The following is a 17,177-nucleotide window of genomic DNA, read 5'->3' on the forward strand; positions in this document are numbered from 1 at the left end:
GCACTTAACTACATATTATGACAGTTAATGTATATTCATGCACCAAGGTACTTCATACTTTGACAACCAAGCTGTCATGTCTTAAAACATGGGACCATGGTCCACAAAAAAAGTAGTAAGGACAGAAACTAGCAAGCTGATATGTGTCTCGCTCTGCCTATATGAACTATTGTTGTGTTTCTACAATCTATGACATCTGAGTGTTCTTTCAGATCTACCGTATAGTGTATATGTGTGTGAAACACTCTCTTTTGTAAACAAAAGAAAACACTCCGGTGTGCTCTCAACACATGCCGCCGTCTTCCCTGATCTCTTGGGACTCCGGCAGCTTGTCTGGGAGCTTTGGAGCCCGGGTGGAAAAAATGTGTCTGACAGGAAAGGCAACCAGCCGGAATGTATTTAAATAATGTGTGTGTCTGTGTGTAGACCACTAGACATTAACTGTATATGATTATTTTCAGATTCTATTTTAATTTCTAATCCTACTGCACTTTCATAACTACTTAATATAGAACAGTACAAATGCGCACAGACAGTGATAAATGCAAGTCATTTTTTATTATTTTAATGTATTTATTTTCGGTAAGAAAGTTATATTTACGTTTTTAGAAACTGCAAATGTATATTTTACCTTCTCTGCTGGAAAAAGAAAAAACGTCACAGAAATTCTAATGGATTTAATGGGAATTGTATATGTCTTAATGGAAACTTTAATGGTACTGCAGTAACATGTTGGATTCTGTCTGTGGGGTGTTATCTGATGGATGGGAACCAATATAGGCCATTCAATCCTACAGAAAATGTCAAAAGCACACGCCATACATTTTTTTTACTGGTTTTAATGGTAAACAGCTGCTGGTTAATAACCATTCAAAAATGTTCATGAGCCGCTTGCCACAAAAACAGCTTAATAAAGCGCGACATCTAGTGGTTACAGGCGGAATAACGGTTAAAAACGTCGAAATAAAACCTGTCATAAAAAAATCATAGCACGAGTGTGTTTACATGAACTGTTCATGCTTGTCAAAAATACATTCAGAAATCATATTAATGCTAAATTAATTAAACGCTTCAGAAGTTTTTCTAAAGAAAGCGTAAACCCCAACAGTCTCTTTGTTTGTTTGTGGAAATCAAGATATCAATATGCTAGTTAAACTTTGGGTCCCGTAGGAAGATAATGGTACATATACTGTATTTGTTGTGTGACTATGGTTATACTAAAACACAATAGTTAAAATATAGTTACGTTTGTAAAACCATGGTTAGTTTTTATCTTGCCAAACTCATCTACTATGAGCATCTGTGGAATTACGTTACATCTGTTTAAGATGCAAATCGCAGTTGCACCAGCAGGTGGCGCACAATACCAAAGTCAGTTTCATCCTTTGGAAAGATTTGTCTTTTGGGCCTCATTCCCATCTGCCAGATAATAATTTACCAGTAGAGACCCACAGAGACCGTTATAGCTTCCATTAAAACCAGTACAATTCACTCTAAAAACAGAAATCGATATTAATGTGATTTATTTACTTTTTTTTATCAGGGCATTCATAGTATGATGTAATGTCGCGGGCATCATGAATTCGTGGCTCATTCTGGTCATCAAAGAGCATCTTTGTCTGATTTCGTCAGATGAACGTCTTTCCATCCAGCAAAGACTAAACAGAGTACAAACATGACTAGAATCAAACTAAAGAGTAGTTTAAAACTATCATACCACCGAATCAAATATGGGGTCAGTGTTTCTTGAAAATAGGTGATTGTGGGATTGCCGTAGAACAGAGGTCTGGCATCAGTTATGCTTTTCAGAAAACAAACCAACGTGAATTTCAGATCTTCCAGCATTTTCTATAAGTGGCCAAGCTCTCAAGATCAAGAGTATGTATGCGTGTTCCCTGGAGAATACACTTCCCGGTGGAAATCTTCAGCGTATCAATAATTCATATCCCTCTAAAAACAGAAACACAAGCAATACACTTACAGTGTACAAATGGCTCTCGAATTTCATGTTCACTTCAACCGTCCTGGAAACAGACCGCATTTATCTGCTCCATTATTCCACGTCATTCAATCAATTCTGACTTACAGACCAAAGTGTCTGACACGACGATCGTATGGACTACTTTCACACTCATTTAAGGACTTTTTTGTCATTTTTACACAAACAAAAGTGTCCAGTACATCTATTAACGTGTACATCAGTACATCTATTTCCTCATCGTGTCGCACGAAATAAAGCCATAGAGTTTTGGAATGACACGAGGGATGATAGATGATCCGAATATTATATTTTGTGTGAACTATCCCTTTAAATGTGTTCGATGACACTATCCTCTCATCCAATCGTGATAAAGTCTGCCGAAGTCTGATTGGCTCCAGGCACATGTCTGTTTGACGTGTGTGAGCAACTGTTTCTCTCACAGTCTGAAACATCTTTATAATAAAGCAGCGCTGCATTGGGAATATATGCTTCTGCTGGAAGATCAATACGTACTCTTGTGTGACCAATTATATATCCTGCTACACTTACAAATACACACACACACGTTCAAAAAGGCAAGTTGCAAAGCAAACTCAATTCTTTTAGGTTCACAATGCAAGCTCGTGCGAAAACCAAGGATACAATGTGAGGATGTCATAGGCGGTTGCCAGGACATTGCTATGCGGTTGCTAAAATATTCTGAATGGGGTTTAGCGCATCACTGTGGTTGCTAGGGTACTTTGGGCAGATTATTCAAGTGTTTTTACTTTGGGGAAAAAAAATACTTTACTACATTATAAAGCATATATCATACTTTTACTCCACTACGTCATGTCAGCTTTTTTTAGCTGTAATACTTAAGTACATTACAAATCTAGTACTTTCTTATTTTTACGTATTATACGCAAAAAAATTACTTGAGTAAAGTTAAGAAAGTATTCGATTTTTATTGTACTTATGTATTAAAAGGTAAAAAAAACATTTCAAATGTAGGCTATTTATGAAATACAGTGGAGTAAAAAGTATGATGCGTAGTGTAGTGAAGTAACTTTTTTCCAAAGTACTCTGATAAAGTACAGATACCTAAAAACACTTAAAGGGATAGTTCACCCAAAATGAAAATTCTGTCATCATTTACTCGCCCATCTTGTCAAACTTGTTTGACTTTCTTTCTTCAACAGAACACAAAAGAAGATATTTCGAAGAATGTCGGTAACCAAACTCACATTGGTTTTGTGTCTGTATAATAGACGTGAATGGGTACCGCCGTTGTTCGGTTACAAATTTTTTTCAAAAGATCTTCTTTTGTGTTCTGCAGAAGAAAGTCACACAGGTTTAAAATGACACGAGGGTGAGTAAATGATGACAGAATTTGTATTTTTGGGTCACTAAGTACTGTCCACCTCTGACTCTTGGCTCGATGGTCATTCAGCTTCCGAGACCCAAAATCCAACCTAGTGTATCTATTTTTTCTATGAAATCTATAAATTTATGGCATTCTGATAGCAACATGTGGCTCGGGTCCCTCCATTGTAAGTTTATGGCATTTTTGCAACCATTGTATCGTCCACCAGGAGGAAATTCGTCTGATAGCTTAAAAAAGTAATCGTTTTGTCTACAGCACAAGAAGTTACAAGATATAAGTTATACCCTATGAGCAATCGTACCAATGATGCTGTGAATACTAACAATGACACAAACTCTCTCTCACACACACACACACACACACGGAAATATCTGAAAGATCAGGGTCCCGGTTTCATTTTGATTTACTAACTGCTGGTCTCGAAACGATTCAGACCGTATATCTGAGATTCACAGACGTCCTCACATAGCCTCACACTTCTCTCTGCCCATCACACATAACTCACTGGGTAACAGTCTGTACATCTACACACATAAACCTGAAAAACATTGAGCAACTAAACATTATATTTTGCCACAGAGAGACATTAGACTAAAGAACTATTAGCTGTAATACTTAACTGACTTAAAGCTAAAGCTAACTGCGACATCTGCCAAACATGAACAAACAGCTTCTAGAGATGAGGAACATTAGAAGATATGTTTACAGATTTTATATAAATAGGAGCAAACAAGCATCTTTGATGTGGAGCTCAAAAAATCTGCTCTTGGAATCTGAAGAGAAATATTTGAGTTTGTGCTGAAATTTTGCAGTCTCAAAGGAGTAGTTCAACTTCGAAATGAAAATTCTGTCATCATTTACTCACCGTCTTATCATTTTAAACCTGTGTGACTTTCTTCCTTCTGCAGAACACAAAAGAAGATATTTTGTAAAATGTTGGTAACCAAAAACCGTTGGTCCCAATTTACTTCTATTGTATGGACACAAAACCAATGCAAGTCAATGGGGAACAACGGTTTTCTCTTACCAACATTCTTCAAAATATCTTCTTTTGTGTTCTGCGGAAGAAACTCATACAGGTTTAAAATGACAAGGGTGAGTAAATGATGACAGAATTTTCATTTTAAAGGTGAACTATTCCTCTAAATCTCAGAACACATGATGTTTCATGATATGGAATTTTAACACAAGATGTGTTTTTAACAAATTAAGAGTTCTTTTGTGCTGAATATTGTGATAAATAAATAAAAGGCACAACACAAGTTTGAGTTAAAAGTAAGTTTTGTCCTTAACTAGACACAAAGATGTGTTCAATTTAAGAACAGATTGTGTTGTTAACAGTTTTTAGAGTGCAGTCTTAGACAATATATTTTTTCGAAACCCTAATAAAACCATGTGTGATTACTAGATATTACAATGAAACTTACGTATGTGTTTCTTTTTCTCAAAGTTGTTCAGGAGAAAAACGAATGAAAATTGGAGCACAAATGACACTGGTGAGACTGTTTGACCAGATTTCACCTCTTTGTACGTCACTTTGGATAAAAGTGTCTGCTAAATGACTAAGTGTAAATGTTCCAAAGAAAATCTTGCAGGTCTTTTTAATACGGCCCCCTGATTCGATGCTCTACTTTATAAAAGAACAGCCACGTCACCGAACCAGCACATCTGTGATTGAGAATCAAGCTAAATCTCCAAGAAGCATAATTATAAGAACAGCTTATAATAAAGACGCATAATGTGCTGTAAGGCACATAAAAATTTAACCCTGGAGCGATGGAAAAAAACAATGCTAGTGAGTCATTGTGCAGTTTCAATCTGGCAGAGAACAAAAGACTCAGTGACTGGTACTGTTGGTGACATGCGTCATAGGGCATTTCAGTGTAAAGAAAAAGCACAAATTAAATAGTATCAAAATGTATTATGAAATATATATAATTTGAGGGAATGTGAGACTAACTGTATCAAGCCAAACCTTTTTTTGTGAAAATGTCTCTCCTGCCTGTCTGGATGTGGATGGACGTGCATTTAGGAGCCATTATTCCCTAGGACTGCTCATATCACAGCCTGGATAAATGCATTTTACTGGAATTTGCACCATGTGGTGTAAACAGTTCCCTCATTATGTTCCAATATTCCATAATGGTAATGTGTTTGAATGCTGTGCAGCGTGCCCAAAAGTGCTGTTATAAACCACCAGGATGTCAGAGGTGTGATCTGGCGGTTAACACATGCCCCAGTCATGTTGTTATGTGGTGGAGGTATCGAATCTGGTCTGATCCAATTCCCCATTTTCCCATAATATGGGGTCTCTTAAGGTCTGTCAATAATAATTCCCATTCACAGTCACGACCGATGCCTTTACAGGCCGTTCTGCAACGCAGACACTACCAAACCAATTCTCCCTTCCTGCAGAAAACGAAGGCTTGTCTTAGTAAAAAGTGATTCGACATCAACCACAAGACATGTTAAGGCATAATGAAGCTATTTGAAATGCAACGGGTGGGTCTATTGACGTCACGTTACCGCAACGGGCCACAGGAAAACTACTGTAAATGTACTGTACATCATTGTAGCATCAAAAAGAGTCCTGGATAAAAACAACCTGTAGTATTTCAATTTTCTTAACATGCATACAGTATAGGAGCATCTAAACTAAAAAAACAAATACATTAATCCAGGTGTGAACTGAATGCACCTTATTTTGTCGTCACTGAATCAGTAATAGTCTAGAGCAGGGGTCTTCAACCGGGGGTCCGCGCCCTTACGAAAATTGACCATGGTTTTACTACAGTTAAAACCAAAAAAACATGGTTATTGTAGTAAAACAATGGTTATCACAAAATAACCATGGTTTTGAAAACCATGTTTTTTGTAAAAACCACAGTAAACGATAGTAACTGTAGTAAAATCATGGTTTTGCCCTAAGTAATCAATGCACCAAAAAACCATGGTTACTACACTTGTACCACAAAAAAACATGGTTAATTTCCGTAAGGGCGGCCCATAGGGGGTCCGCGGTGGAACTGCAAGGGGTCCACTAATTACTGTTTACTCACAGGCAACTTTTTCTTAAAAATGTAAAGCATGGGTACAGAAATATTACAACCAATGTTCTCTTTAAGATGCGCACGTGCGCAGCCCGCACGGACTCATTGAAGCTCCCGCGCATTGCAATTTTAACTTGCGTGCGTGCGGACAAAAACATCCATTCAGGCAGCATTTATTTTTTTAATAAAAACTAAGTTTCAAATAAATGTTTAATTGTCCATCTCACAGTAAAATGAAAATGTTTGATGCTGCAAATCCCTTAAAATAATCAAGCAATCTATATTAAAACCAAAAATAATACACAGAAAAGTGTTTAGCCTATGTGCAACAATAACACAATAGTGCTAATGTAATGTCTTAACATTGCTGTGACAATAGGGTTGTTTCTATTTAAATAGCTCCGTTTACACATTTAGTATAAGGGGGTCCCTGCTCCATGCATCTCTCATCTAAGGGGTCCTTGCCCCGAAAAACGTTGAAGACCCCTGGTCTAGAGAACTGTCCATTGGGGACATAAACCAACATGAAATCATGAAGAGTGCTCAAGGTTGCGCTGCCGATGATGTTGTATTTTATGTCTGGAGAGCTCGCTTGTTAAGAGTGAGCAGTGTGTGTGCGTGTGTGTGTGTGTGCGTGTGCGTGCGTGTGTGTGTGCAGTCGCTGTAGCATATGATAAATGTGTGGTGAGGATAAAAATATATTGCCTACTTGATTATCACCAGGGAAACTTCCAGGAAAGAATTACATACAAAAATGAGATGTACAATATATATAAAGAGAGATGGAGAGTTATAAGACCCAAAAATGAAACATCATTCATTACCCTTATGTTGTTTTCTTTTACGTCATGATTTTCTGTTTTCAATAGAACACGAAAAGAAAAGTTGTAATGCAAAAGTTAAGTGAAACAAAATGCTGAAACTGTTTTTCTGTACAATGGCAACCAGAGGATGTTGAATTAAAAAAAAAAACAGCTTCACATATAAAAATTATGCTATTTCTCAAAATAATTTTTTCTGTGCAACTTATTTCCTCATATAAAGCTATTGTATAACTTGGAAAGCATGGAATATCACACATAGACCTGGTCACCATTCACTTGCAAAAAAATTAAAGGACACAATACGACAGTGCGTAAATGACACAATTTTGGGGCAAACTGTCTCTTTAAGGAAGCGAACCATGTCGGTGATCTATGCAGTGCATTATACCGTGTCTACACCGGATGCGGCGCGGCGCATTAGTACCCATTATAATTTCAAATTTTGTCCACACCGGACGTGGCGCGACAATCCCATTCGAACAAGCCGTGTTGCATCGCGTCCGGTGTAGACATGGTGTTACAGTAAAGACTAACATGGATACGGCTAATTCTGGAACCATCTAAGGAAGGACACTCACACATTTTGCACTTGTCCACAGTGGAAATGACAACATAAACACATATGTGACCCTGGATCACAAAACCAGTCTTAAGTAGCACGGGAACATTTTTAGTAAAAGACAAAAATACATTGTAGGGGTCAAAATTATCGATTTTTCTTTTATGCCAAAAATCATTAGGATATTAAGTAAAGATCATGTTGCATGAAGATATTTTGTAAATTTCCTACCTTAAATATATAACAACTTTATTTTTGTGAGTGGATGGTCTGCCACAGTGCCCCTGATTAACAACTTCAAAGGCAATTTTCTCAATATTTTGATTTTTTTGCGCTCTCAGATTCCAGAGTTTTAAACGGTTGTATCTCAGCCATATATTGTCCTATTCTAACAACTCATATATCTATATAAAGTTTATTTATTCAGCTTTCAGATTATGTAACAATCTAAATTTCGAAAAATTGACCCATAAGACTGGTTTTGTTGTCCAGGGTCACATATTGAGTTAAGAGTAACTAGAAGGCACGAAAATCTCTTACATAGATACACAATTGCACTTCTCTCTCTCACACACACACACACACACACATAACGAAACAGTGTCATTTATCAGAAGTCAATATATAGACAATTAAAGAATAGTTTGAAAGCTGGATGCAAATATAGCAGAAGGCTGAGTCATTTACACAGCACCAGAAAATGTGTGGGAGTGTGAATCCGTATGTGTGAAAGCGTGCACGTCTTTATGTTCTAGCATGTGTGCACGTATATATGTGTATGTTTGCAATGCATACTACCATACTGCCTGTACTATTTCTGTATGTAAACCATACACGGTAAAACTATTTTCTGTATGCATGGAATATTCTGATGATGCAATTTCCATCACTTTCCATATTGACAAGAAAATTACAAATTCGATCTCTTGCTTGATATTTTCTCCAAGGCAGCAATGAGATTTAATGGGGAGAGAACGGAGACTCTTGCTGACTTTCTGCAGCAAAAAAGTCTAGTAATCTCACACAAGTTTCCACAAGCAACTTTTAACTCTCTATCGCCATCTTTGTTGAAAACATAAAATTGTTTCAGTAACTTCAGTAAGTAATCTTTATGTGGGTTAAAGTCAAATCAATCAATTTTTTTAATAAAATGTACTAAAATACAGACTGCAGCTTTAAACAAATACTTCATACAATATACAGTATATGCATGTGAATGTGTGTTCAAAAGTACTTTGCATTATATTTGTGCAAATGAAAGTGCCTTTAGGTATCTGTGCAAGGATTGGTGTGTCTTAGTGTCGATGTTGTCTGAACATGTAGACATTTGTGTGGGTCTCTGCAATACTTACTCTACGGGAGGGCTGATATCTTCTGGTCTGGTCTCGAAGAAGTGAAGAACTTCCTCACTCTGTGAGATCTGAGGAGGAAGCCGGACCAACGCCTGGCGGAAACACACAACATGATACGGACTGTCAGACCCGAAACAACAAGACAACCAAGCAGAGCAGAACAGACGAATAAAACAGAAGATAGCAAATGGTTTCTGAAGACCCCAGAAGACAGGGGATCTAGTTCAAAATCCATTACGTTTCCATGTATTAGTATTCATGATAATTTCATTTTTAAAAATGGTATGACCAACAATACAAAGTAAAAAGCTTTGCGTCTTAAACATTTTTGTGTTCTAACTGCATTTAACAACTGCGTAGTTAGTCTATTTTTTAATAATTTACTAGACAAGAATGACAGAAATGACTCATTGTGTCATTCTCAAACATCACAAAGAAAGGACAAACTGCCTGTGACTTCATAGTTCAATTTTAAAATATATAACTGAGATTCTAATAGTGCTGGTTTTTCTTCTGCGAGCTTCATAAATGTCTAACAAAATCCAGTCTGTGTTCTGAGTGCTTTCAAAGGACTCGAACGATTTGCAAATTTGTTCGTTAAAGAACAAAGGGAAAAATAAAAAGAAAAGACAGAGCGGAGCAGAAAAATCCCTGGAGAAGTTGCTGTTATTTATTTATCTACGGAGAACACAGTGCAATTAAATGGAGATGCTTTGTCTAATTAAAGCTTTCAGGAAAGAGCTGGTAAACATCTTACGGTTAAACCTTCCAAAAAACGTCTCTCTCTCTATTCTTGATGGACGTCGACGTGTTTAACTGATACGGCGGAACGAGGACACAGGAAATCTGGAGGAAGTTAGTTATCTCAATGGGCTTTAATTTAAGGTCCATTGAAATAATTGTTTAAACCAGTGTTGTCCAACACAGTGCCCACAGGCATCTGGTGGTCCACATGGAGCCTGTGAGTCACTTGCACATGATACAGAATTAAAGGTCCAGTGTATGAAATTTAGCGGCATCTAGCGGCTCACTCCCCCCCTTCCCCCTCCCTTTCGAAGCACTATGGAGGCTGACATAAAACTAAATGACTTCATGTTTTCGCTTCTTTGCCGAAGGTGATAATGTATTTATGAAACGCGCTCTGTAGAGCAGTTTGTCCGTGTAGGGCTACTGTAGAAACAACATGGCGAATTCCATGTAAGGGGACCCGCGGTGTATGTAGATAGAAATAGCTCATTCTAAGGTAATAAAAACATAACGCTTCATTAAGTAAAGTCTTTATACACCTCTGAAGACATAGTTATGTATATAATATTGCATTTCGGTCAATAGATCCTCCAAAAAATTACACATTGGACCTTTAAAGAGTCAAAATGTAAAAAAATAATTTAGAAATTTAGCTATGGTGCTTTTACTTTCAATCTGAATTTAAGCAAATCGTAAATTAAATGAATATAAAAACAAGCATACAGTGCAATTTGCAAGTTCATTTTATTGAATCAGTTGAACCGTTTGGTGAATCAGCACTGATTCACTCACTCCGACTAGAGTCATGGCCTTTTTAAAGCAGTATTAAAAATGCACATTTGAAATTTACACTTTGTAAATAGAATTTAAATCAATTTAAGCATTTTCTGTACAAATGCACTCGCTTCATTAAATAAATGTGTTCTCTGAAGGCATATCTGTAAATAAACGTAAGATAATTACTGACTGTCAACATAAAAATAAATAAAACATTTATTTAAAACAGCATTAGAGAGTTTTGTTGTATGAATGGTTTAAATTATTACAAACATATGGACTGTAAGATGTAAATAAGGTGTATCGTGTATAAAGTATAAAGTATACAATTACATCAAGATTACTTCTAAGCTCTTCCTAACTATATTTAGAAGTGTCGTTTTCATGTCATTTGTGTGAACGTCATGGAGACTGTCGCCACAAAAGCAGTCCTTCCAAGACATCCCATAATGCCGCCTCACTTCAACAGCTGCTCTCTACTCAAGTGTGTGTTTGTTTACATCCACTGTGTGTTTGGATTGTATGAAAATATTGGCTCTGTGCCTTCAGGAAGGAGGGGAAGAGACAAGACGCTCTAGAGGAAAAGTTAAAAAGAACGAGAGAACTAGCTGTGAAATTCCCCTAAAATTATTTTAAGAATATTATTGAATAACTTATAATAGAAAAGTACGAAATGATGAACAGTTTAAACGCAGATGACTGTGTATTGCAACGCCTGAATTTGTCTTACACTTGCCGCATTTTCTTTGCAGTTCCTTGTGTTGTTTTGTTGTATGAAATAATCGGAAAAAAACTCATCAAACAGCTGAGACATATTGAATAAGACAATTTAAGAAAAACACACAAAATCACAAAGAGAAAACGTGACTTACTCTGCAATAGTCGTCAATGAAGCGTAACCTCTTCATGGCCACGTCTCGCACATGACTTCGTCTGAAAAGGATTTTGCCTTAAAAACAAAAGACAGAATCAATGAAAACAAGTTTTGTACTCATGATCAAGTAAGCACGATGAAAACCGAATAATGTCGTACAGTAAGCACACTCTGTTAACACCAGCTCAATGTAGCATAAACCTTTAGAAAGGTCTCGGCAATACTATATAGAGACCAGCTACTGATGGGAGACGTCACGTGTGCCTTTTAGATGCGATCTGGAATATCTTAATCAGATTCAGAAGCTTCGAGAAGATAAGATCATGTCTCCCAGACCTCCGGCTATCTGTCGCCCTTCTGTCTCAAAGCCGTTAAGGCTCCAGGCGAGATTGTGAGCTGCTCAGCATTGTGCAGAATGAACAACAACATCTTCTGACAACCAATTCAGTCATTTTGATGTGAAGACTAAGAGAACCGTAATTGTAATTTTGTGGCTTTGAGTTCTTTAGTTTCAAGGCCATCGATATGTGACGGACTAGTTGTTGACAAACTAAATTTCAGCAGATATATTCATTTCGAATTGATGCAAGTTTAGTCGTGCCTACAGTCAATGATAAAGATGTTCATCCTTAACTGGCTAAAAAGATAAGTGCATGCATGATGTACATCTGTTTCCAGGCAGAAAGAGTTGGATCAAAAACTTTGAATAATATCATATCCATCATCTGACTTGTGATGGAATAGCTTGGGTGAACCGAACCATAGTGTCTGAAACTGCTCCCTCCTATATAGTGCCCTATATCGGGTGTCCGCTATTTTGTAGTGGTGTCCGAAACCTGAGTGAACAACTTCATTCCTTACATTTGTGCACTCTTTTTTACCCGCAATGCACTCTGATTTTGAGTGTACATTCGATGTAACTTAGATAAATTTATTAAACGTGATAAATAGAGCTGAATGATGACACCACTGTTCTCTGTAGAGTTGCTTGATAGTTGAATCCTCTTAGCTTGCAACGTCAACACTGAATTGAATGTTTGAGATTAGAATATACATAACTATGTTCTTAAGAGGTATATATAGACCTTACATAATGAAGCGTTATGTTTTTTATTACCTTAGAATGAGCTATGTACATACACTGTGGGTCTCCTTACAATTCACCATGTGTTTCTACAGTAGCCCTAAACAGATAAACTTCTCTACAGAGCGCGTTTTGTAAATACGTTAACTCCTTCGCCAAAGAAGTGAAAACGTGACGACATCTTCGTCCTGTGTCAGCCACCGTAGTGCTTCGAAAGGGAGGGGTGGAGTGTGCCGTTGGTTGCAATTCACAACCTCACCACTGGATGGCGCTAAAATCTACACACACCTTTGAAAATTCAATCTGAGGCTTTTGCCTCTCTATCGCCATCTGTCTTTAAAAGATCAAATTGCAGGTTACTTTATATACTTTATATTTTTCTATTGGGTATTTAAAGGGACATTTCACCCAAAAATAAAAATTCTGTCATCATTTTCTCACCCCGTGTTGGTCCAAATCTGTATAAATTTCTTTGTTCTGATAAACACAGAGAGAGAGAGAGATTTGGAAGAATGCTTGTAACCAAACAGTTCTTGGACACTATTGACTACCATCGTGGGAAAAATTACAATGGCAGTCAAAAGTGGCCCAGAACTGTTTGCTTTCCTACATTCTTCAAAATATCTTCTTTTGTGTTCAACAGAACAAAGAAAGTAATTTTTCCTGCTATGGTAGTCAATGGTGGCCGAGAATTGTTTTGGTTACAAGCATACTTCCAAATGTCTTTCTCTGTGTTCATCAGAACAAAGAAATTTGAGGGTGAGTAAATGAAGACAGAATTTTCATTTTTGGGTGAACTGTCCCTTTAAATAATGGGCAAATGTTTTAAAACACCCCACCCCAACTTCCAGCATCTGTTTACTGTCCCGGCGGACCAGAATAATTAGATTGAAGTTAAATGATGACAGTATGTAGATTGAAAGGTTAGACACTCTACACCCTTAATGTTCCCTTACAATCGCAGTAAACGATCTTATAATCTATTTAATTTCATAGTTATCCAGCCAATGATACAGCAATCCAGTGAATAATGCAATGACTTTTTGTGAGTCGGTTTGTTCGTACTGAGATGTCAGGACAAACGGAGTCTATCAGAGAGACTGCTGGGAAAATAAGAACAAGCGAGACACCGGGTGTCCAGGGAATAGAAGAGCCTCATCAGCAACAGAAAAAAACGAGTCTCTCGCCCTGTCTCTCTCTCTCTTTCTCTCCTCATTTTCTTCTTATTGATGGCTGTTGTTCTTAGGGATCGACGCTGCTCATCTCAACGACTCTTCAGCTTACTGTGTGTGAGTCAAGAACAGAAGTATGACCCTGTCCCAGCATTACGATGACTTACTGTAGACAGATCAGCTGACATCACGTATTTGTGTGCTTGTGTGAGGGGGTGTGTGTGTACAAAGGAGAAAAGATTTGCTCTGTCGTTTACCTGGAAGAAAAGGGATGATCCTTTTCTTGGGATCTTTTTGCCCTCCCTCGATTGGGAACTTGTCCAGAAGCTGCATCTGCGGAAATACACAAAACACAGGATGTAAACAAAGCAGCCAATAGCAGACACCATTAACTCCTCATTAAGAGAGAACACACGGACCAAACCCTTCATCGTAAAGCAAACACTATTGTGCGATAAAAATCATGTGTATGTCAATTATTTGCGGATCTTATGTTTTTGAAATCCTCTCATTTGCAGTTCACTCGGTTTTTCAAAACTCTTCACATATGCCCCTTTGGAGGATGTGAAATACAAACAGCTGTAGATGATTTCTATGGATCCCACAACCAAATGTAAAGCTCGCTTCTTAGAAATAGAAAACAACCACTGGGACTCAGCAGATTAGCAGCTGCTTCCATGCAAACGTGACCTGCCCCTGCCCTTCCCCTGCCCTTCCCCTGCCCCTGCCCTGCCCCAGCCCTGCCCCAAGACTCCCAGTGGGCTGTTCATTAGTAAGAAACATTTACAAGAAATGAGAGATTGAGAAAGTTTGGAAGTAGCTGTTGTGGGAACCAAATTGCACAAGAAAAAGATTAGGAAAGGATTATGAAGTCAAATCAACTCAAAAGCACAAATGAGCAGGAATTGTGGTTTTGATTAAGAGGCAATATTTGGCCCCGCTTGGACATGACTTTCGGAAGCATTTAATACCTTTATCTGCACATTTTTTCAAATACGTAATTAATGGATGAAACGTATAAATTTAAGTAATAATATTTTGTCTTTAAATTATGAATTTGTAGTATATTCAGTCTTTGGATTATGAATCTTTAGAGTCTTTAGATTACAAAATTATTAGAATCTTCAGAGTCTTTAGATTATGAATCTTTAGAATCTTCAGTCTTTGGATTTTGAATCTTAAGGGCCTTATTTTCACGATGTAAGCGCATGGTTTAAAGCACACAGCGCAGGTGCACTCAGGGCGTGTCCGAATCCACTTTTGCCAATTTAACGATGGGAAAACGGTCGGCGCGCCCGGGTGCATGGTCTAAACGGGTTGTCCCGATTCTCTTAATGAGTAATGGGTGTTTTTTGGGCGTAATGCAATTTAAGTAATTCCCTTTAAGAGCCAGTTGCGCTCGCGCCATGACGGATTCGCTACTTAAGTGGCGGAATTTGCAAGAGCAAAGACTGGACGCTTCTCTAGAGAGGAAACGCATCTGCTTGTGCTTAAGGTTAAATCGCGCGAGCAGATCATCTACATGACAAGCCGGATTTTTATCTTTATGTACACTATAATAATCTTTTACATTGTAATCCATTTATTTTTTATATTTGGCATGTTTGTGTGCTGCTGCGCTTCCCTCTGTGTAATAAGGAAAGCGCGCTGTATGTGGACCCGCCCAGGGGCGCATTTTCTACTAATGCGCTCCTTTTTTAAACGAAAAAAAAATATTGCGCCATTGAACTTTTCAGTTCCTCAAAATAGCAACGCGCTTGAGCACACCTTTTTTTAGACCAACACGCCCATGAGCACACAAATGAGCGCAAATGCCTTTGCAAATTAAACAATGCAGCGCAGGACGGGAAAATGAGAACTGCGTCAGGCGGAAACTAGCAAAAACACTTGCGCTGCGCCTTGCGCCGCGTTGCGCCGGGTGTACAATAGGGCCCTTAGAGTCTATAGATTATGATTCTTTGGAATCTTCAGAGTCTTTACATTATGACTCTTTAGAATCTTAATATTATGAATTTGTAGAATCTTCAGTTTTTGGATTAAGAATCTTTAGATTATAAATCTTTAGAATATTCAGTTTTTGGATTTTGAATCTTTACAGTCTTTAGATTATGACTCTTTAGAATCTTCAGAGTCTTTACATTATGAATATGTAGAATCTTCAATCTTTGGATTATGAATCTTTAAAAATGTCCATAGTATTTAGATTACGGATCTTTTGAATCTTCCGTCTTTGGATTTTGAACCTTTAGAATCTTCAGTCATTATATTATGAAGTTGTACAATCTCCAGTTTTTGGATTTTTTGAGTCCTTCGATTAAGATTCTATAGAATCGTCTGAGTCTTTAGATTATGAATCTTTAGAGTCTTTACATTATGATTCTTTAGAATACTCAGGGTCTTTAGATTTGGAGTCTTCAAAACATTTTAAGTATCAGAGTCGTTCGATTTGGCATCTTTAGCATCTCTGTCTCTCTGTCTCTCTCTGTGTCTGTCATTCTAACTGGTGTATAATGTCTCTCTCACGAGGCTTGTCAGAATGTTTGTTCTCCTGTTTCCACAAGGTCAGATCCATGAGACAGGACACACTAGATGTACAGCATCTCGGACACTCTTTCTGTTAGGCTTGTTGAAAAATCATAAGAAAACCATAATTCATGCTTTACCATGAATCCATGGCACAGGACCAGTGAAGTATTTGAAATTCAAGTCGATCTTTAATTGAGGACACAAAGTGGACAACGCATGCAGATAACACCACTGTTTATACACTGTATGTATGGGGTCAAAGCAAGCTCATTTTTTGGCAATACACTAGAGAGCGAAACAATGTATCTGGGTCAGACAGCATGAAGAATTCAGGGATGAAAAACAGAAACTTTATTCTTCTGAATAAAGAATGTATGGACATCTACATTTAGATGTGCTCTAATGTACTAAAATAGTTCCTAACAGACAGTATCACCTTTTTAAAGCACTTTGCCTTCTACACAAACATGACACTAAAAATGTAATGGCTTCCATGTAATGGACCTGCGTGTGCTGGATGAGAATTACAGGAAAGTCTTTTAGCCTGCTAAATATGTTAATCCTGATATAAGAGCAACTAGAACTACCAAGAATCACCATCAGAATCTGAATCATCTTACCAAAAAAAAAATGTTTTTAAAGACATGTATAGAAGACTGTGGAGGATGACAAGAACTCCAAAAATAAATAGCCAAAATAAAGAGATAAAGGAAGAGAGACACAAAGACGCATAAGAAAATGTAAAAAAGTCTAACAGAAACGAACAGATAAATGAAAATGTAGAAAGCAAGTGAAGAGAAGAAGTGTGTGTGGACCACACAAGAGAGAAGTTTTATTTCCCAACCACTGGGGCACCTGGAAGACT

The 17,177-nt window shown here is 37.5% G+C and overlaps 1 protein-coding gene across 4 annotated transcripts in view; it reads right to left on the minus strand.

Annotated features, from left to right (window-relative positions):
* The window catches only part of sh3pxd2aa (SH3 and PX domains 2Aa), an 89,386-nt gene that overhangs the window by 40,737 nt on the left and 31,472 nt on the right, over positions 1–17,177 (minus strand). For all 4 annotated transcript variants that reach the window (XM_057331117.1, XM_057331116.1, XM_057331114.1 and 1 more), the window contains exons 3-5: positions 14,044–14,119; positions 11,529–11,605; positions 9,133–9,224 (exon numbers count right to left, since the gene is read on the minus strand). In XM_057331117.1, the coding sequence (XP_057187100.1) occupies positions 9,133–9,224; positions 11,529–11,605; positions 14,044–14,119 (245 nt within the window). The remainder of the gene's footprint in view (positions 1–9,132; positions 9,225–11,528; positions 11,606–14,043; positions 14,120–17,177) is intronic.

Source organism: Triplophysa rosa, linkage group LG4, assembly GCF_024868665.1.
Source record: "Triplophysa rosa linkage group LG4, Trosa_1v2, whole genome shotgun sequence".
Classification (NCBI taxonomy): domain Eukaryota; kingdom Metazoa; phylum Chordata; class Actinopteri; order Cypriniformes; family Nemacheilidae; genus Triplophysa; species Triplophysa rosa.